Source organism: Sturnira hondurensis, unplaced genomic scaffold (genome assembly GCF_014824575.4).
Source record: "Sturnira hondurensis isolate 20B ecotype Veracruz unplaced genomic scaffold, ASM1482457v3 Scaffold0001509, whole genome shotgun sequence".
Taxonomy (NCBI): Eukaryota; Metazoa; Chordata; class Mammalia; order Chiroptera; family Phyllostomidae; genus Sturnira; species Sturnira hondurensis.
Window position 1 is genome coordinate 8,791,411 of NW_028074140.1, and position 22,614 is coordinate 8,814,024.

Sequence of the window (22,614 nt, forward strand, 5' to 3'; positions counted from 1 at the left end):
AAGCCACCTTCCACAGAACCTCTCTTTAGACCTGGGTGACCACGGCCTCCGTGGGGCTCTCTCCTCCCGGCTTCTAAATCCCTTCTTCCTTTCTCATTTCCCTCCTACTCAATTTCTGCTTTCTTTTTTTTTTAATATTTTATTTATTTATCTTTAGAGAGGAAGGGAAGGAGAGAAGGAGAGAAACATCAATGTGTGGTTGCCTCTCGTGAGTCCCCTGCCGGGAACTGGCCTGCAACCCAGGCATGTACCCTGACGGAATCGAACCGCGATTGTGTGGTTCGCAGGCCCATGCTCAATCCACTGAGCCACACCAGCCAGGGCTCTGCTTTCTTTACTGATTGTATCTACCCGTTTCCCTTGAAAAAGTGAATGTTCTCAGAGGCGAACTCCATGGCCCAGACCTCTCCACTCTGTCCAGTCTCTCCCTTGGGGATCACAGAAGGGGAGTCACCTCCCCTCCCATTGTGACTGGAGAGTCACACATTGTACTGCCCAGGCTCCTCTGACCCAGGCTCAGCCTTGTCCTCCAGACCAAGCATGGTTCCTCTTAGCATGTTATTCCTAAAACACTGCTTTGCATCTGCCCTCTTCCAGCTCAACACTCCCACCCCTAATTCCTGACAGCAGCTGTGTTTCCCTCCTAGACGGCATCTCAAGCAAGCTTTAGTCTGATATCAATGCCTGCATTTTTCTAATGAGAAACCTGAAGTTCACAGAACCTTATCAGCAGTTGAAGTTTTCACAGACAACCAAGGAGACCAAGTCTACTTCTGACTCCGGTGCCTGTCTGTTACTCAGAGTGTCCCCCTGGGCAGCTAGTCTGTCCCCATGGACCACTGCAGTATATAGATCAGCAACACCCTCCACAACCCCTCCACTCCACAATGCTCTAAACCTCCATTCTTCTCTTCCCTAAAGGTCTGAGCTGAAGTTCCCACTAAGCCCTTCTGACATGTGAACACTCATCCTCTGAGCTGTTCTCATCCTAAGCTTCTCATCATGCAGTTTGTCCTGTGAATGCACATGTGCTATATGTGATGGCCTGAACCAGAAGTTCTCGGAGGGCAGGCCCCCCCCCCCACGCACAACACACATCGGTGCTTCCCCAAGCTCCAAAGAGGTGGTACTAACGAAGTCAACACTTGAGTGTTGAAGGTTCAGGGAAGGTGGCAGTGATTGAGTGCGAGAGGCCACATCCTGGAAGTAAACACCGAACTGTCCATGGCAAGCAGAACAGCCTGCGATTCTGCAGAAACCTCTGGTCCCCAGCTCCAGCCTAGCTGAGTGGACCATGTGGTAACACACACATGGGCCAGGAGAGCTGGTGTCAAGCATAGATGGCCCGTCAAACTGAAAGGAAAGTTCCTGAGTTGCTTATTCTGTTTTTAACAGTCAACTCTGAATTGGGCAAATAAAGACTTCAGGAACCTAAGGCTGTCATGGTCACTCTGTTTAGTGTCCTCTTTGCTTCACTACTTCCCCTTAAGAAACTTTGCTCATATTTATCAAATTAAATCTGATTTGTCACTACAAGTGTCTTTCAGTGTAAGTCCATAGACAATACTATATACACAAACACAAAGTCCCCTACAACTTGAAAACCGTAGGTACCACCAGGTACCAGCCCAATAACACAGGCTCTGCACAGTCTTACAGAGTCCAGGGCAGCAGCCCCTCAGCCATTTACTGCCCACTCAGCATCCAGTCACTCAGGACCCACGGCAGCTCCATGTCTAACTTTTCTGTGGGGTTTTCAGCCCTTTGAACAAGCTTTAAGCAATTTTGTTTTTATATCTTGGTCTGTGGCTCGGGAAGCAGTAGGCTGCAGCCCCACAGCCATTTCCTGAAAAAGGATGTGCCTGACTCCCAAAGGCACGCGCCTGAGGCACCTGGGAACTACGAGGCTGCGGATGCCCATCTGTTCCTGCAGTGGCATGTCTGGCGTCTGCATACTGACTCCCTCCCCACCCACACACATGCACACCTTCTCACCCAGGAAGAGAGTCCCTGCCCAGCCAGCATCCTCAGCGGCCAATTTTCCTGAATGATGTTCGCAAAGGAATGAAAATAAATGAGCTCACTGTTTAATTGCCTCTCGGTCCATCACTTTCGGAACCTAGAGATCGAATAGGCTCTACTTGCAGAGGTAAAGTTGACTTCACAATGCCTCATCTTTTACTCTCCTAAGGTACACACAGGAGAACATGAAAGAAGAAGTCCCCCCATGTGTTGAACCATTCCATTAAAGTTCCCCCAAAAGGTAGTGAGTGACATCTCTTACAAACAGATCTGTCCTGCTTCAAGGTCATCTCCAGCAAAAACCCAGGGTGCTCAAACTTACATTTGCAAAATTTCTTGTTTGCCAAACAGGCACCAGGGGGTTGGAAAGGGCCTGGGCATCACCTCTCTAGGCCTCAGTTCCTTTTGTCCACAGTGAAGAGGCTAGACAAAGGACCTGCTAGGTTGCTTTGAACTCTAAATCATGGTGGTTCTACTTGTCTTGTTAAGAGTCATGTTAATCATAAAAGTCTTCTCACTGCCGATCTTCCTTAAATATCACAGATAGAATCAATGATTTGATTTTTAAAATAATTCAGTTAACACTATTCTTTTTAGGCACAATCCACTGAATGAAGAGAGGTACACAACCATGCTAACCTCATTGTTTCCAAGGTCGTTAGCATCTTTCTCAAACAGACAGAGATGTTGACAAATACTTCCCAGCAAGCCCAGCGACTGGGTCCTGAGATTTCCGTCCGGGCCCTCCTGCTTTCTCTTCCACCCACCCATGTCTTGCCCCCTTCCTGGATTACCAACAGCCAGGAGCAGGGGATTTAATCATCTGTGTTACCCTGGTTGTCCATGGCATCATAATTACAGGACAAAAAAGGTGTGATGCATTTTCAGTCTGATGAGAATTTCAGAGGCGAGGAAGAAAAGGCCCCAATATACATAAGCTGGCAGAGCTGGGCGTGCCAGGCAACACCAGGTGATTAATGACATCCACTGTGGAGGACACGGCTGGGCAGAGATCTCTAGCCAGATTGTGCACTTTTAGTCCTTGTCAACACACCTCACACCAAGGCCAATGACTACATACAAGGAAAGATAATCACATCGAAGTCTGGTGTTTTCAAGCATAGGCTGTACCTTTCACAGTATGGACGACATCAAGGTCAGCGGCACAAGTGCCACGCACCTCATCAAAGCTGAACACTGCTTTCCTTTCCATTCTCTCTGGAAGGCAAGGGCTGGGGAAGGCGGGAAAGGGGAGAAAACTGGTACAATAATGCTTTTGCCTGTGGTTAAAATTTGAGGACGCTACATGGTGTGGCAGCTGATATAATATCACTGGGCATCTTGATGATTGAAGAGAACATTAATAAGTCACCACCACGGAACTACTGAACTTTTTCTATGATAAATGCTCTGCCCAGTGTTGGTCCCATTTTTTCTAGTGGGAGTCTCTACTTTTTGTCTCCCTGAAGAGCCATAAGCCCCAGCAGGTTGGGTGATGCTGACCTTGAGGTCCCTGGAATGTTCTGCAAGCCAGCCTGCTGGCCCAATGTAATGGGGGGCTAGCCTTAAGGCATTCCTCTTTCCTGGCACTTGACTGACCTTAGTCACTTGACTCGATAGCTGGTCCATCAAAACGGACTTCCTGACAACCCACCAGGGAACTTGGGGACCCAGGTATGGCAGACAGATGGACTCAAGGTAACCTGGAGCTCAGAGAAACTTCTGCAGGAGCACTGAGGAACAGGTTAGGGGCCTGTTAAATGATCTTGAAACCAGGTGGGGCTATAATTGAGAGTGCAAAGTCCTGTTCATATCCCCCCAAATTAATGTATTATTAGGAGATATGATGAATGAAGCGAGTGGAACACAACTGCGCTGAGAATCACACACTTGTATGCATAAACACCTGGCAGATTTTAAAGAAACTTGAAACTCCATGGATACCACAAAGTCACCCAGTTGTGTTACCATAACACACATTAACTGAACCTTGTTTCACTCCAGTGACCAGGGAAGTCCATACCCTCTATTCTTAAGCTGGCCACTGCCCCAGGCATTGAGGTCCCTCTCTGGTTCCACAGGTACTTGGGTGCCTCTCTACAGTGGGATCCAGGTACCACTTGTGCCCTGAAAAGCAGAGAAAGAGGCAGGGCCTGGGCTATTCTCTGTGCCTCCAAGACACATTGTGTCTCCACTCCTGGCTTCTCAAACTGGGGCACTAGCAGACAGTGGACCACAGAGAGCATCCTTCCGAGTGCCAAGCTTACCTGAGGACGGGGTGGGCAGCTTGTGGGTATTCATGGGAGCATTGTGTCAGGGTCGAAACCTCAGATTCTATGGTCAGTCAGCCTTTGTTTTCATCCTGACTCCACCTTTACTAGCTTTGTAGTTTTAGGCACTATTTTTAACCCGTCTGAACCTCAGTTTTCTTAACTGTTCTGTGTAATTAACACAAAGGGTTACTATGTAAGTATTAAATGAGATAATATGGGACTTCCGGCCCAGATGGAGGCATAGGTGGACACACTGTGCCTCCTCTCGCAACCAAAATTAAGGACAACAAAAATTTAGAAACAGAAAAACAACCAAAAGACAGAAAATTGAACAATATGGAAGTCAGACAACCATTCATCCAGACCAGTAAGAGGGGTAGAAGCAGCAGCTGGCGGAGAGGGGTCGAGGCAGGAAAAAGCGGCGTTTGGCAGACCCGGGAGCACAGGTGGTGGCTGGCAGGCCCTGGACGTGTTGAGGCAACAAGCAGAACCAGTGAGGCATGCAAGGCGGAGCATACACAAGCCCACCCACCCGGGAATCAGCACCAGAAGGGCCCAGTTTGCTTGTGGTAGGTGAGGGGACTGAAATCTGAAAGAGAGCAGAGCAAGTACCATTGTTCCCTCTCTGACCCCGCCCCCACATACAGCATCACAACCCAGCAACTGGGTTGCCCTGCCCTCCCCGGGACACAACTAAGGTTCCACACCTCACTATGCAACAGGGCATGACCAGACCACCCCCCCAAAAGGGCTCAAATGCAAGAACAAATCAAAGCCTGAGAGCCAATACTTTTAAGCGACCAAGAGATAACCAACCTATCAGATGCACAGTTCAAAGCACTGGTGATCAGGATGCTCACAGAATTGGTTGATTTTGGTGGCAAATTAGATGAAAAGATGAAGGCTACACTAAGTGAAATGAAGGAAAATGCACAGGGAACCAATAGTGATGGGAAGAAAACTGGGACGCAAATCAATGGAGTGGACCAGAAGGAAGAAAGAAACAACTAAACAGAAAAGAACAAAGAAACAAGAATTCAGAAAAATGAGGAGAGGCTTAGAAACCTCCTTATAGGGGTACCAGAAGGGGAAGAGGAAGAGCAACAAGTGGAAAAATTTTTGAACAAATAATAAAGGAGAACTTCCCCAGTCTGGCAAAGGCAATAGACTTCCGGGAAATCCAGGAAGCTCAGAGAGTCCCAAAGAAGTTGGACCGAAGGAGGAACACACCAAGGCACAACATAATTACATTAGCCAAGATTAAAATTAAGGAGAGAATTCTAGAAGCAGCAAGAGGTAAGGGGACAGTCACATACAAAGGAGGTCCCATCAGACTGTCAGCTGATTTCTCAAAAGAGACCTTACAGGCAAGAAGGGGCTGGAAAGAAGTATTCCAAGTCATGAAAGGCAAGGATCTACATCCAAGGTTGCTCTATCCAGCAAAGCTTTCATTTAGAATGGAAGGGCAGATAAAGTGCTTCTCAGATAAGGTCCAGTTCAAGGAGTTCATCATCACCAAGCCCTTATTATATGAAATGTTAAAGGGACTTATCTAAGAAAAAGAAGATAAAAACATGAACAATATGAATAGTAAAAAGACAGCAAACTCACAGTTATTAACAACCACACCTAAAACAAAAGCAAACCAAGAAAACAGCTAGAACAGGAACAAAACCACAGAAATAGAGGTTATCAGCAGGTGAGTGGATGAGCAGAGACGGGGGAGAAGGTACAGAGAATAAGTAGCATAGACGGTAGGGAGGAAATAGACAGTGGGAGGGCAAGAATAGTATGGGAAATGTAGAAGCTAAAGAACTTATGACACATGGACATGAACTAAAGGGGGGAATGTGGGGGGGGAGGGGGTGTGCAGGGTAGAGGGGAATGAAGGGAGAAATGGGACAACTAATAGCATAATTAATAAAATATATTTAAAAAATAAATGAGATTATATGTACACTCATATCCTTAGCAGTATGTCTGGCACATTGAAGAGCTTAATACATTTTACATTCAAAATAGTCTCTTTAACTTCTGGTCAAGATGGCAGGACAGGCAGACATGACTTGCCTCTTCTCACAACCACAATAAAATTACAACTAAAACATAGAATGACCATCACTCAGAACCAACACAAATTGAATTGAATAGAAGTCTGACGACTACAGGATTAAAGAAACCACATCCATCTAGATTGGTAGGAGGGGCACAGATGCAGAACGGGCTGATCCCACATCCATGTGTGGTTGCTAAAAATTCAGTAGAGATATCTAAGGAATGAGAGGTCCCAGCCCCACACCAGGCCTCCCAGCCTAGGGTTCCAGTACGAGGAAGATAAATCCCCACAACTGCTGGCTGCAAAACCCAGCAAAACCCAGTGGGGACTGCGTCAGTGGAAGAAACTGCTGGAGTCCCAAGCAGTACCTCTTAAAGAACCCATACCTGGGTTTACCTACTCAGACACTCCCTCTGGGGTCCGGTGCAGGGGAAGCAGCTTGAGGGGCACCAGTGGCATGCAGGGGGAAGCTGAGGTGTCTGTCTGACAACAAGGTGAGCAGAGGCCATTGTCATTTTTCTGGGCTCTCCCACACAGAGCCAGCAGACTGGTGCCATATCTGAGACTCCACCAACCTGGCTAAAACTATTTGACCCACCTAGGAAATTTCCAGAGAGACTGCTCCACCTAACTTACAGACCCACCCAAGCTGCTTTTCCATAGGAACAAACAAGCAGCAGCTGGCCGCAGTGAGCCCCAGGCCCAGAACCAGCAGCCTAGATTCATGGCTTAGCCTCGCCTGCGTATCTCCAAACCCAGCACAAGTAGCAGCCACCTCAGATTGCTTTATAGCTAAGGCAGCGTGACCCTGGGTAAAACACAGCTGGGGGCTAATCTGGGCCTGTGCCACCTAGGAAACCCCAGGGCCAGCACACCCAGTGGACAGTTACAGACCATGTCAAATCCACTCTGCCCCTGCACAGCTGATCCTCCACAGAGGGTGGAGGTTGGTGGTCAGCAATCATAGCCAATTCTTGCAGCTGACTGGCCTGGGTGAATCCCTCCCATTGATCTGCCAACAGCAACCAAGGCTCAACTGCAAGAAGACAGTATACTCAGTTCACACAAAGGGCACACCTTGAGCGTGCAGTTTGGGTGATAGCGGAGGCTGTTCCACTGGACTGTACAGGACACCTACTACATTAGGTCACACTACCAAGACTCAGAGTCAAAGTGGCTCTACCTAATACATAGAAACAAACACAGGGAGGCTGCCAAAATGAGGAGGCAAAGAAACATGGCCTGAATCAAAGGAAAGATCAAAATTCCAGAAAAAGAGCTAAATGAAATGGAGATAAGCAATCTATCAGATACACAGTTTACAACACTAGTTATAAGGATGCTCAAAGAACTTAATGAGGACCTTAACAGCATAAAAAAGATCTAGTCAGAAACAATGGATACACTAACTGAAATAAACTTATAGAGAAACAACAGTAGAGTGGATGAAGCCAAGATTCAAATCAATGATATGAAATATAAGGAAGCACAAAGCAACTGATCAAAACAACAAGAGAACAAAAAAAAATGAGGTAATGTAAGCAGCCTGTGGGACAACTTCAAGCAATTTCACATTCGCTTCATAGAAGTGCCAGAAAGAGAAGAAAAAGAGCAAGAAACTAGAAATCTGTTTGAAAAAATAATGAAAGAAAACTTCCCTAATTTGGTGAAGGAAATAGACATGCAAGTCCAGGAAGCACAGCGTCCCAAACAAGATGGATGTAAAGAGGCCCACCCCCCAAAACGCATCAGAATTAAAATACCAAAGGTTAAAGATAAAGAAATAGGAGTGTGGGGGGAGGAATGGGTGAAGGGGTGAGGGGATTAAGAAGTATGAATAGGCAGTTACAGAACAGCCATGGGGATGTAAAGTACAGTACAGGAAATGGAGTGGCCAGAGAACTTACACCCATACCTGTGGACATGAATAAGGGTGGAAGGATTGCATGAGGGAGTGGGGGTTGCTGGGTGTAGGGAAGCAAAGGAGGAAAAATCAGGGCAACTGTAATAGCATAATCAATAAAACATAACTTTAAAAGAAGATTTCATCATATCATACAATCTCATTTTAAATAAATAAATGAATCTGATCTTGCTTTATTAGGCCCTTCTCTATGAGGCACTAGGTCATACACTAGGGATTCAGGAAAAAAGGAAAAAAGTACAGATCTTACTGTCAAAAATCTCATAATGAAGTTGAGGCAAAGGAAAAGAAAACTAATAACCATACCCATGAGGACATGGCACAGCTGCAGGAAGCCCAGGGTGTTACGGGAACTCTCTGAAAGAGCATCCACTCCAAACTGGGTCCTGCTGGCAACATGACCCGCCCTGCGGAGAGGCAAGAGAGTGATCCCAACAAAAGAAACAGCATCTGTTGAGGGAACAAGGAAGTAAATCAAAGGGCAACACCAGGGCTGGATGCAGCAGTCCAGTGGCGTGGTAGGTATCTATTGTTGTTTTGGTGATCCACGTCAGAACTCTCTTCCTATTTCTGGAGAAGCCCCTGTTTCTCAAGTGGTGGGAGGAGTAAGGCCCCTCTCCTCCACTACCAAAGCTAGAACCAGAAGTTCCCTCTCCTGTGGGCAGTGAGGGGTAGGTACACAATCTCTGATGAATCAGATGGTACATTTCTGGGATTTTTGAATGTCAAGGATGACCTAATATTCATCCACATCTGGAGTCCCGGCAGTGACAGAACTGAAAGATACAAAGGAGGGGAAGGCTGTGGTGAGTTCCTTACCAGGCAGTTCTTGGGTGTGTCCTTGGCTGCATCTCCTGACACATTTTCAGAAGATGTATGAACTGCCATTCTGTGGATGTGTAACCTACTCAGTATACTCTCAATAAATTTCTTCTGCTTAGGAGAGCAGTAATCAATTTCCATTTCTTGTAACCAACAACAGAGGCCGTTTTATAAGCATCAGGGTACAAATGCTGAGGGCTCACACCAGGCAGAGATGGGGGAGATGAAGAGAAGGAGATACATTCAACAGACAGCGAGGAGAATAAAGTGCCAGGTAGAAGCCAAAAATAGAGGGTCATAGGTAACTTGTGCATTTGTAGTTTGAAGCCCCCAAAACCAAAAATCAGTAACAATACAAAAGAAGTACCAACTTTGTGAAGAGTAGAAAATGATGGGCTCATTTTACACATATTGAGTTTGAGGCACCTGTATGACGTTCAAAGTATGGTATGCACCAGGATGCAGGCTGCGCAGGTGGCTGAGAAGAGCCTGGGCAGGAAGGCTAGGAGATTCGAAAGCAACGGCTGGAAAAAGGAAGGGAAATCGGGAGAGTGTTGTGCCTTATGAACCAAGGAAGGCATTTAGGATTGCAGAAACACTCATCTCCTAGGGTCAAATGCTACAAAAAGGTCATGTAAGATCAGGACAAAAATACGAATGCTGGGCCACTGGTGGTTTTAGCACCTGGGATGACGCTGGTGACTTGGGTGATTCCAGTGAAGTGGTAGAGAAAAGACTTCTGTGGGATGAGGGAGAAAACAGAGAAAGTAGGAGCCATGCAAAAGTGTTTAAATTCTTTAAAGGTCTCATTTTAAAGGACAGATAAATGTCTGAAATTAAATAAAATATTCAGGCTTACCCTTTAAAATGGGGATCGTTCATTCATATTATAAAATATTGAATGATCACCTGTTACTGGGTAGGTTTTGGAGCTACAGTGCAGAATAAAACAGACATGGTTTTGCCCTGAAGAGCCTGTGGTTTACAGAAGAGATGCTAAACAGCGTGGTGAGTGCTAGCGAGAAAAGGAATAGGTGCTCTGAGAAAGGACAGTAAGGGACCCTGATTTATGCTCAAGATCAAAAAAACTTCCAACCAGGGAAGGATCAAGAAAAGGGGCCAAGTGGATTGGTTAATATTTCAGGCAAAAGACCAACAAGTGCAAACACCCCGAAGTAGACAGCTTGAGCACATCTACACACAGGAGAGACGGAGCCAGCGAAGACATGAGGCCAACTGGTGCGGTGAGGAGCCCGAGGTGGAAGGAGTGGTCATCGGCAGTGACAAAGACACACACCTGTTCCACAGACACCGGGAGGGTGGGTGTAGGTGAAGGTGAGCCTGTCAGTCTGGAAGCAGGAGCTGAGAGAGTTGTCTAATAGCTACTGTTTTCTTTGTGAAATAGGGCTGGCTGGTGAGGGCTGCTCCTGGGCCAGGTGGTGGTGGGAAATGCTACTATGGGCAATGGAGGCGGAGCTGGACTCCCTCACAGCTCAACCCTCACTCTTTTCCAAGTTCTCTCAAGGTGGCCCCTCCTTACAATGGATTCCTTGCTTTCTGGTACCAAAGTTTTAATAACCAGGGCCAAGGAACCCTGGATATCAGGATGCGTAGCACTAGAAAGGTCCTCAGAGATCTTAACTGCCATTCCCTACTACCTAATTAAGTAATTTACTCAACAGAAAGCAGCTCAATGCCAAAAACATGACCATTGACCTATCTCCTCAGGAAGCCCTCATCTATTAGAAATGGTTGGTATCTTTCCTTTTAATGGCTTCCCTTTTTAAAATAAAGTGGGTTTCTTCCTTCATTTCTCTTGCTTTCCTATCATTTTATGCCTGAATATCTTAAATTACTCAGCTTTTAATAAGGTGAGACCTGGATTATTCTTCTCTGTGTAATACTCAAGCATGATCACATATTCATTTGTAAGCAGAAAAATTAAATCAGTTCTTTAGGAGGTGGCTCAGGATGGAAGTTCAGCACTCCTGGCATGGAGTCAAGTACGTTCCAAGCTATGAAGCCTTAACAATATCCCCAGTCATTTGCTTCTACATTCATAAATATGTTGGCCTCCAAGGGCCTCTGAATCTGACTTGATATTTTTTTCAGATTCAACCCCAAACAAAGTGTACTGGTTTCACACTGCAGTTCAGAATAAAGACTTGAAAATATCTCCCATCACAGCAAATGAGGCATGAAGCATCTGAAGACAATTTTCTTGCAATGCAGACATCGTAAAGAGCTTGTGGTGATCTCACACTGAATGGGATACATAAGACCATGGTAGAAAAACAAAAGCTAAGGAGAGGGAAAAGGAGTAAAAAGGACAGAGTAAGATGCTATGTACACAGCATGGCTCCTTTCATAGACATCGGAGTGGTGGTTCTAGATCCCAGACAGTAACCAGCCCTGCAGGAGCTTCCCGGGATATACACAAGCACACACACACACACACACAACATGCGCACACAGACAGACGCACATTCTTCATCTCCTGGCAGAAGCTACCATGATTCCATCTGTTAATAAAGTATTTGATTAGTCTCCTTCAGCAATTATTTCATATCCTACCCTAATTGCTATGAATTTACAACTCTGGCACCTCATATTACTTTAAAAGAAACATTCTGGGCTTTCTGTAAGAAGCATGGAGGCCAGACAATTTGCTGCTGATGTGAGAATGAAAATGACAAGTGGAGGGAAAATGAGGAACAAGTAGGAGGGGCCATTAAGGGACCCCTTGACACTCCTTTTCAGGGTCCCAACCAGTGAGCTGGGCAGGAGGAAAGAATGTGGATGCTGCTAGAGAAATGTATAATATACTTTTGGATGCTGTTTTTCCACCCCCCTCCTTTTTACCCAAAGGAAAGAAAAAACATGCTTGGGAGAAAATATCATTTTAAGTGCTACGTGCCACTGATGAAGTTCATTGGGGGGATGGAAAGAAACTCTGGGGTGATGGGCGCACAACACAGTGTGCAGATGTTTTCTTGAGTTGTACATTTGAAACCTATACTGCAATAAATTTGATATAAAGTAAAAAATATAAATGCAAAAAGTTTACCACTGGATTCTCTCAGCCCACTTCCTCTTTGCCCTTCTTCGACTACTTTTGACTTACTATAAACTGCTGGTAAAAAGACAGAAAAGTATCCATCATCAGGATGGAGGCCAAGGCAAGGAAATGCTAATCCCCCAAGATCCACATCAAGCTCAGAAACAATGCCCCTGGCTGTCATTTTTATCCACAGCAGCCCCACGTTTCTACAAAACAAGCCCCTCTTTTTGACTGCTTCCCCCACACGGCATAATAATAAGGTAAACGTCAGCCCACGGAGATAACATTAGGAAACACAGAGCTTTGCTTTGGGAGGGGAATCAGTAAAAGACTGGAGAGGGCAACTTCCCAGGGGTCTCCCTCACTGATAGCTACCAAAGGGAGAAGAAATGAGGGGACTCTTTTTCGCTTCTCAGGCTCCCGGAGCTGCCGCCATAGACTTGAAATTTACCAGTTGGCCAAGAGGCTACTTGAAAAGAAATTTCACAACCCTGAACATGTTACTCCCTTACTCTCTGATTTTGCCCAACTATCCCTACTGCCACCTCCATGCACAAGAGTACTTTTGTATACACAAAGCTTCAGGAAACAAAGCATACAAACACTCACACACAAATAAACTCCACGTACTAACACCAACGTATAATCGTGTTTGGGTTGGAGCTTTTCCAGCCTTGTCACCCGTTCTCTGTTAGGAGTAAATGAAACCCTTTGCTTTGGCAAAGTTAGAAACAGACAAAGTTAGAAACAAACTCTCCTCAGTTCCAAGCTGCACAAGGCTCCAGTCATATCTCTTCAGCCCCCAACAAAATGAATTCGCTGCTGAACAGCCAGCAAGGAAAAAAAATATATTCCCCAAATAGCTTTCACTTCTCCCCCTCCCTCAGCTTCCCCTTTTGGCCGAAACACACAGCAGCGTTTCCAACTTCTGAAGCTCTTTTCAAGAGACGCTCGACTCGACTAGGGGACCCAGCCGTGGCCTGTCCTGAAGCAGGCGGTGCTTTTCCGAGCATATTTATTTTGCATTCTCGGGGGCACTACTGTGGCCGTTCGGTTTCCAGCGAAATCTGAAAAGCAGACTGTAGTGGGCTGGCTGAGCGAGGTCTGACTCTTCCTCCCACCCGCATGCAGGACTCAGCAGATGAAGCTCCAGTGGAGCCATGAGGGAGCAGGGAAAGCGAACAAAATACCCGCCGCTCACTATAATACTTTCATCCGCTCCCCTACTACGCCCTTTCTCCACATTCCTCCGCAAAACTTGACCGGTCCCTGAGAAATCAAAATCATACCTTCCTTGGATTCTTCTGCTTCGGAGTGCATGGTGTCAGGGTCACCCGCCTTCTGGGGCGATTACCTCTGAAATTGCACTTGGACCCGCCACAAGTTCGATCCACAGCCAAAACCCAAACACGATGGAAAATAAAAGGAAAGAAAGCCACTAAAATCAAAACCTCCCCGGGGAGGGAGGGCTGGTTCTGTGCAGGGATTTTAAGGGGGAAAGTTCTGCAAGAATGACGAATCGCGTCTGAGCTGGGCGGCAGGAGTCCGCCCCCGGGGCGAGCGCAGCAGCGAGTCCCAGGGCAGACGCAGCCTGGCAGGGTCGGTGGGGCCGGCGGGCCGGGCCAGGGGCGCACGCAGGTGGGGAGGAGGGCCAGACCACAGCCTGGCTTTCGGAGGTGACGGCAGAGGGGTGCCGCAGGCAAACGAAACTGAGACAGGCAAAGCCAGTGAAATACATATGCAATAAAGGGGGAAAAGGGCGCATTTCAGCGTGTGCTGCAGAAACAGTGAATGCACTGGCTGTAAAAGAAAGACTTCTGAATCTGTGGGTTACATTTTGACGCCCATTTAACTTTCCTTGTGTTGGGGATCTTATACACCAAAAATTACAAACTTATAGCTGCTTGGTTTTATACTTTTTTTTTCTTTTTAGGAAAAGTTACGTGGATATTGGTCCGAGTGACTGGAAGGACCTGCTTCACAAGCCCAAGAGGAGGGCCTTTTAAAGAAAGCGGGGACAGCCTCCGCCGCTTACCTTTGCACGGGGGGAAAAGCAGATAAGGCGGCTTACTCATTCTGTGTAACTGGGGCGAGCACTGTTCGGGATGAGCTTAACTGCCCTGCGGTTACTCCAAAGGGCCATCCTCAGAGGGAGAGCGCCATCCCCTCCCCAGCTACTCAGAGCAACCCTGGATAAATTCCTTCAAAATGCCAAAGGCAGGGTGGGGTATGCAAAATGCTGACAGAAAAAAGAGGCTGGAGAGCCTGGAGAACAAATCTCAATTCTGCCCCCTGGTCGGCCGGCAGCCTCTTACAGTTGGCTGAGAGGAAGGCATTTTAGCTTTGTAAAGCCTTGGTTTGTACTTGGGAGACGTGGGGACAAGAGCTGCTCTGAAATACCTGTCTCCTGGAGAGACTTTGCAGAGCAGTAGTTTTATTGCCAATGTAAGGCAAAAAGTCCTCAAATAATGCACTCAAAGGACTAGGAAACTGTGAGAAATGTTATTTTCTTTTAACAAATTTATTTTCCAGCTGCTTTTTTTTGTTCTCGTTTCCCATTTTTATATCGGGGGAGGGAGCCAGAGAGGAAAGGCACCATGATAAACTTAATAAAAAGGACATATGGAAGACAGGGATTTAAAGAGTCTGAATTAAAATTTAGTTCTGCCATTCATTATTTGTATGACCTTAAGCAAATTACTTAACCTCTTTGAGCCTCCCTTTTCTCATCTGGAAAATGAGGATAAAAATAGTACTATTTACCTCACAGATTTATGTTCGGTATTAAGGTAACATAAACAAAAAGTGATTTGAAAATCATAAAGTACAATGCCCATTATTACAAACTATCACACCATTAAAAGTAAATTTTTGTAATATATACTTGGGTTTTATTTAAATAATGGGTTTGAACAGAAAAAAAAGGTGTTTATGCTATTCACAAGCAGCGAAGGCTATTATAAATATTACTATAAGGCCTAGATAGTAAATCCCTTCCAACTGCTGAATGATTTCAACGTGCCTAAGACCCCAAGCGGAACTTGATCTCAGTGTCCCCGAAAGGGAACGATGATGAGAGGAAGACATAGCTAGTCGGAGAGGAGGGGAGAAACATCTGGAAAATATCAGTATTGTAGAGCCTCCCGGAAACTGACCTCACCACCAGAAGGGTAACAGGCTGCACCCTTCTGAAAGCTGTGGTGCACTGTGTGTTCCCTCGGCGGCACGTCCGGGGGCAGGACCTGCTAAGATGAGTACCTCTCTCTGCCCAGTAACCTGAGGTGCATGGAGGAGACAGGAGGATCGTTCTGAATGCAGAGAAATGCTCCCTCACCAGTCAGAGGTGAGCTTTCCCATCCCATCCAAGGAAAGGACATTCTGGAAGCCCCCCACCACTATCTGTCCTCGCCCTCCTTCACAGGGAGAGCAGCTCAGCTGTCCCCCAGGAGCTGGGCAGGATCTCACCAGGGCTGTGCACTGCACGGATAAGACAGCTCCCATGCATCTGTAACTGGAGAAAGATGCAACACCTTTTCTAGGTGATGATTATGCAAAATCAGACAACCCAAATTCCAGGCGCCATCTGCCACAGGCAGAACTCACTTTGCACCTCTTCTTTCAGTAAGTGTCCCCCAAAGAATTACTTCTTAAATGTCCTTCTGCCAAGTCCAATTATGTAAAAACCACATAAGGTGTATCACAATACATGTCCTTAACGCCCTACTTGTTTTTCCACGAGGTTCACAAAAAGGCCTTCAGCCCTGCTCAGGTTAGCAGAGGAGAACAACTGCTGAACAACCAGTTCAAACCCTGTTATGTCAGCCTTGAAATTCAATTTAGAGTCATTTCAGCAGCTCGGGTGATCTTTGAATATTCACCATGATCCTCAGAAAGCTGTAGAGAAATGTCCTGATCTAGCCGAAGTGCAAGGACTGCTCAGCTTATTTTTAAAAAATCATATGTGGATAAGGATGCTCCTCAGTCACTTGTATAACCTCAAAGCTCTCCATCTGCCCTGGGCACTACATTGCCCCATGCCCCACCCTGCAAAATGGTGACAAAGGGCAGCTGGTTCTCTGGGGCTTCCAGATATGTAGTACGTCAGACACCTCCTCTTGATTTTGTGCTGCATTTATTCAAAAGGGGATTAGTTACCTTTTAGCCCTGGTATGTCATGATGCTATGATGTAGCAATGATGCTATAGTACATCATAATGATTTATCTCCTGCAGGCAGAGCCTGTTCACTCTTGTATGTTTAAGAAACACTCCAACATCACTTAGTGTGATTTGGAATATGCTTGGAAGTCATACCTACAACCTATTACAGACAACCTGATACAAAATAGAAACTAAGTTAGCAACATTCCTTATTTAATACCATGCTTCATTTAAATAGTACATTGAACTCCTACCAGACTCTAACAATGAACTTGCCACCTTCTGTGTCAAGATGGGACAGTTAAAATGCTGGCTAAGATTCTATTTTTTCAGTCAGTCATTATCAAATATTTACATGGTCACAGGAAAAAAGGGACCAGCTTATGTGGAGTTTACTGGCATAATTGTGATCATTTTGACCACAGCCAAAAAAACTCAACCTTCCCTGTCACCTTGATTCTAAGGAAGTTTTATTACTAACACATTTAACTTGAACTTTATCACAGAGCAGCAGAGATTTAAATCTCCTCTTAAATTGTACCTCAAAAAATCTGTTTAAAAAATCTGGGCTTTTGGGCCTTTTGTTTACAGCTGCCCAGACGTCTGTTGAGAACAGGGGAGGTCAGCAAGTTTCCAGACTCACACAAATGAGAAGACCAGCAGTGCTGGGAAGAGAACGTGCAGTCTATTCAGGGGGAATCAGATCCTCTGCTCACATTCGGGAATGGTATACATTCCCTGCAGTGAAAAATACTTAGCATCTCTGTGAGTTATAATACTCACCTATAGCTTCTAGGTCATTAAGAACCCCAGGTCACACAAACAGCCATTTCATCCACATTTTACTACTACCTTGCTGATTAGAGGCTGAATCTGTACATTAGCATGGTTTATACTTGGTATGAAGGGTAGCTTTCTCCGATTTGACTTGGAGGCTGTCCTCAACTCTTCTTGCATTATGTCTATACCTTTGATCACCTTCTGAGTGCAGGTCTTCTTTTACATCTTTGGTTAGAGTTATTCCTAGGTAGTCTATTCTTTCTGAAGCACTTGGAAATGGAATTATTTTCTTAATTTGCCTTTCTGGTAGTTCATTATTGGCACAGAAAAAATGCAACTGATTCCTGGATATTAATTTTGTATATTGCTACTTTACTGAATTCATTTCTTAGCTCTAGTTTCTTGGTGGAATCTTTAGGGCTCTCGATGTATAGTACCGTCATCTGCAAATAATGACAGTTTATATCTATACCTTTGAAAGGCTTTGAAGACTTCCATAATCTATATATCAAGTTCGTTTTCAGTCTCTCGCCTCACCGTGGAAAAGATCTGTGTTCTCGGCCTCACCTGGTTGGGTGGCAGGCTGTGCATCTTTCTTGTCCTCCTCAGACACTCTGTTGCAACTTAACCTTCCAAAACAGAGGCGGGGCTGAGGGGGCAGGGGCCACAGCCCCTGCCTGGCCCAGGTGATCTCACTCTCCTTGCCTTAAGATTTACTTACCAGAATTGGAGAAGGGAACACCCAGTGACAGCGGAGGTCCCTTATGTGCCTTCCTGGGAGCCATGCCCTGTGCCTCAAGAGATCTTATGATTACGAATTGCTGCTGGGTACTGGGTTAAGGTTGCGGGGTTTGGGGCTGGTGGAACATGGGGCAGGACCACTGTGAATCACAGAGGACACTGGGTGTGCAGGTGAAAGAGGGAGAAAGCTGCCTGCAGGGCCCTGCCTGGTAGTTTGAAGTTTGTTGTAGGTAAACCCTCTCCTCAGTGGCGTCTTCAGTAAATCCTCCATGCTCACTAATGCTCTGAGTGGGAGTGCAGAATTCCGAGGGCCAGGAAGAAGTGACATGCAAGGTGAGCACGCACATGGGGACCGCAATGCATCTGGGATGCAATTGTTTCCCAGGCTTTCAGTGTTTGCTTTTATTTCTCTCCTAAGAAATCTTCTTGGCTAATAAGTTTTTAATAGATGGTTAAACACACACAACACACACACACTCTCAAAATCAGGTCTGAAAATATTATCTGAAGAATTTAGGACAGGAGGTCTTTCTTTTATAATACTTAACAATAATGCCTTCCATTCATATAGGCTTCATTCAGACTTCCCAATTAGCTCCCTTGGGTCACCATACCCATTTTACAGACATGTAATTAAAGAAAGGGAGGCTATGATTTGCTCAGGGTCACATAACTAAGTAATAATGTTCTTTAGATTACAGTAAATGCAGTCAGTCTCGGCCTCCTGTCTCCTCTATCCAGACTTTCTCACTCTATTAAACCACTCGTGTAAAAGTCAAGTCCTTCATTTTGCACAAGAATAGCTCAAAGCGTGCCATATTGGGCGGTCTCCAAAGAGAGAGCTGCCGTGCTTCCGGCCCAGACTGCTCAGATCCCCGTGCTCGAACGCTCCACTCATAGCTGCAGGTTATAGTTATTCTATTGCTGATCTTCAATGCATTCAATAAGCTATAAATCCAATAGCTTCAACTTATTCAGGTACAGGAAACTATAAATCTTTGTTTAAATGAAGAGTTGGGTCAGGACCCTAATTAACCCTTCTGACGTGAAGCTGTCAGGAGCCTGCAGAAGAACATCCCTTAAATTAGGGAGACCTGGGCCTCCATGGGCCCCGCTAGGCACTGCCTCATTTGCATGAGGATGTTTCCTTTTGTTTTTCGGTCTTCTCTCGTTTGTCTTCTAAAAGCAGGCAAGTCATCAACCTCTCTGAGCTCTGTTTGCACACCTGTAAAATGGGGGTGATGCCACTTGTTTAACAGGGCAGTGACTATAATGAAATGAGTCGAGAAAGTGATTAAGCACTGAAAATGATAAGGCCCCCCTCTGTCACTTTTCCAAATGCTTTTCATGAATAAGGCCAGATTGCTTCAGGCTGTGGAGCATCTATTTGGGGCTGGCCTTACTCACACTATTTGAGGTAGGTGCGGCAATTTTATGGCATGGTCCACCGACAGAAAGGAAAAATGAAAGGACTGACCTTCTTTACTGTGTCCAGGTTAATGAGGTCAGCATGGGCATAACACGAGAGGGGCTGCGGGAGGGATTCACAGGGATGAAGAGAGGCAGGGCAGAGGCAGGGCCCAGACGGCGTCACATCCGGCCTACAAACCCCTGGCTCTCCTTCAGAAAAGCAGCATGGGGAAAAGGTGATCGACAAACATAGTTGCAGAAACTCAGGCTTGGAAGTAACCTTAAAGGTCATTTATCCCAACCCTCTAGCTCGCTGGTGAGGAGATCTCCTAGGCACGTCACAGGCAGTCAGCCTTCATCCAAATCTCCTTGATTACCTCTATTCACAAGGACTCACTCCTTTAAGAGATGGGCCCATCTCCCTTCTCATCATTAGAAAGTTCCTCCTCATAATGAACTGAAATTCGAGTTTAAGGGCAGTGATTGTCAAACTAACTAAGCATTGCCTTTACTCCTTACAACACTGAAATAATTTGGGGATGAAATAAACACACATTTTTAACAAAATTTTCCTTTTCAGTGACCTGGTGGAGACCCCCTGTTACTGGCTAGCGGACTGCAATGGAATGCAATGTGAGACAGTTACACAACTTTGCGGTGCCAGCCACACATCTGTTACTGATTACTGTGAGGAACCCAGAGGCAAACAGTCCTGGTGGAGGTGGCGGCAGTGACAGTCACTTTTCTCTCCCATGCGCAAATGCAAAGGGGTAGGAAATGATGTCAACACAGACTGGGTAATGGGCCCTACTTGACTGCATCTGAGTAGTTAAAAGCATTACCCAGGTTTCTGAACAGAATTTACAATTCTGTTCAAAGAAACACAGTGGTGCTCCATATGTGGAATTTGGACCATAGATTCCTGGTCTGAGACTGGTTTGAAAGCCCTAATGCACTCCAAGTTGTCATAATTTGATTTTTATACCGAGTTTCTGACTTGGGTAGGATGTCTGTGAAGTTAACCTTTGTGCCAACTAGTCACTGTTTAAGAGGCAGAGAAGACTGGGAGGTGGGGAGACTGGGCTGGCCAGCCTTGCCAGGTAAAAGCAGCCAAGGCTGAAACTCAACAGACAAACTCAGCAGGTGGTGAATCTGTGAACCAAAGCAGAACTTTTGCAAGCAGGATGGGGGATGGGCCGTAGGTAGCCCAGAAAGGCATGGGCCATTAAAAGAAAGCATTTTTTTTTCCATTAGGAGTCGGGTTATAAAACTTAAGTTATCCAGCTTCTCCTGAAAGAAGAGCAATAGAAATCGGTAATAGTTAAAGTTCACAAAGCTGTAGATATCACCAAAATGAATGTATTTTCTGGGAAATTGCTAACATGAATAGTGTGCCTGTTCACTTCCCTAAAAAAAGGTCTTATTAAGCTAATTGATTTCCTAGTAGAAACAGAATGTGGCTAAAACCCACCAATTTCTTAATCTAAAATCTATTTCGATAGCAAAGTTCCATCACATGACATTTAACTTTCGCAAATTCAACTATGTACAATCAGCCCAAAACAGGAAGAGAGGGAAAAGCGACCATCTAAATGGTGCATCAGCCACGGTTCCCACTGAATGGTTTTATGCCACAGACGAAGCATGAGATGGAGCTGGGGATTTGCCGGTCCCTCCCTGACTCCTGCGTCTTGTGTTGCCTTTCACATTATAGGCATCGCAAGCACTGAGGTAAGTGCTGTGGTTGAGACTGTATTTTTTCCAAATCACAGTGCCTCTCATGACAAAGCAACTATTTCATCCTGTCCCAAAGAAACAGCAACCTGTTCCAATGCTAACAGAAACAGTGATACAGTAGGTCTTGTATTTCCTGGAAGGTGGTATGTTATTCTCCAGTCGGGTAATTCCTAAGAGGTTTTCAAAAATAATATTGATCCCACACAACTTTCACTTTACACCTCGCTCCTCTGTCCCCTTAACCAAATCAGCACCTTAGATTCTCATATCTTAGAGTGGTATGGTCAGAAATGCTGAAAGGAATGCACGGTTTTAGACGTAAGATCCCTGAACTGTGCGTGGTGGTGCCTCAGGCCACTACTGCAAACTTACAGAGATGTTACAGTGTATTGTAATTTTGAGGGAAACACAGAATTGTTCAGCACCTCTCGGGTCACTGCATGAACTGCCAATTCAAGCTCACGCCTGGCGTAATATTAGATAGCACTACATTTCTTTGGACATCATTTCTTTGCAAAGTTAGGTTGTCAGTGGTTGCAAGTGTTTTGGGAAAAGTTATATGGGACAGCGAATTAGCGTGGTGGAATCCTTAATTTCAAGGTTTGAGAAGATGTGAGGTGATCAGTAATCAATTTATTGCCTCATACCTCCAAATTCAGCCTTCATTACCTGCTGTGAGAAAATCAAGATGGGACTTTAAATATATATATTTTTTTACCAGCAGGTTCAACTCTAAGCTTTGGCAGTGAAATAAAGTGTGCAGATGTCACTGGAAGAACTTTTTTCCCCTGGTTCTGGAGTGGTCTTGCTGCAAACTCCTACACACACACACACACACACACACACACACACACGCCACCTCCAGCACCTGGCACCCTCTTCAGCAACTGCCTCCTGCTGTGCCTGGTGGTCGGTCCTTCCCAGCCCCCAGCAGATTCTGCTGATGGCCCCATAGGCATTTTTATAGCAGAGTGCCTCCACTGAGAAACCCTCCCACAGATTTCCACAGCATCCTGGAGGGTAGGCTTCCAGCAAGATTTACCAGCGCACCACCCCAGTGGCTTCTCCGCCATTCAAGGAGCCAGCCATCCCCACTCCAGCAAGGTCTGGATGGAAGAAGAGAGGGGAGCTCATGCTTGGGGCTCTATCTCAAACCCAGGGAAAGTGACTGCTCCTTCCATTTGCTATTCCTCTGTTCGTTAGAATTCTCTTTACTTCTAATGGTCAGTCCTCATCAAAGTTAATATCTCCTTTTTTTAAAAAAATCGTTTGCTTTCTTTATTATAATTTTTAATTGCAGTAGAATCCACAGTGCAAAAATTTACCATCTTAATCATTTTTAAGGTATGGTTTAGTAGTATGCTGTGCATTTACATGGTTGTGCAATTCTTACCACCACCCATTTTCACAACGCTTTTGATTCTGCAAAACTGAAACTCTAGACCCATTTAACACCAACTCCCTGTTCTCTCCTCCTCCAAGTCCCTGGCAACCACCAATCTACTTTCTGTCTCTGACTTTGACTGCCGTAGGCACCTCATGAAACTGGAATGACAGAGTGTGCCTTTTTTGTGACTGGCTTACCTCACGTAACACAATGCCCCCAAGGTTCATCTACGTTGTAGCAC

The 22,614-nt window shown here is 45.6% G+C and overlaps 1 protein-coding gene across 3 annotated transcripts in view; it reads right to left on the reverse strand.

Moving 5' to 3' along the window:
• TNFAIP8 (TNF alpha induced protein 8) overlaps positions 1–22,614 on the reverse strand; it is a 117,077-nt gene that overhangs the window by 27,403 nt on the left and 67,060 nt on the right. The window contains exon 1 of one of the 3 annotated variants that reach the window (XM_037029013.1): positions 13,448–13,831. The exons of the other annotated variants lie outside the window; for them this stretch is intronic. Coding sequence (XP_036884908.1) covers positions 13,448–13,478 — 31 coding nt within the window. The 5' untranslated portion in view covers positions 13,479–13,831. Of the gene's footprint in view, positions 1–13,447; positions 13,832–22,614 lie in introns of those variants that run through there. 3 annotated transcript variants of the gene reach the window in all.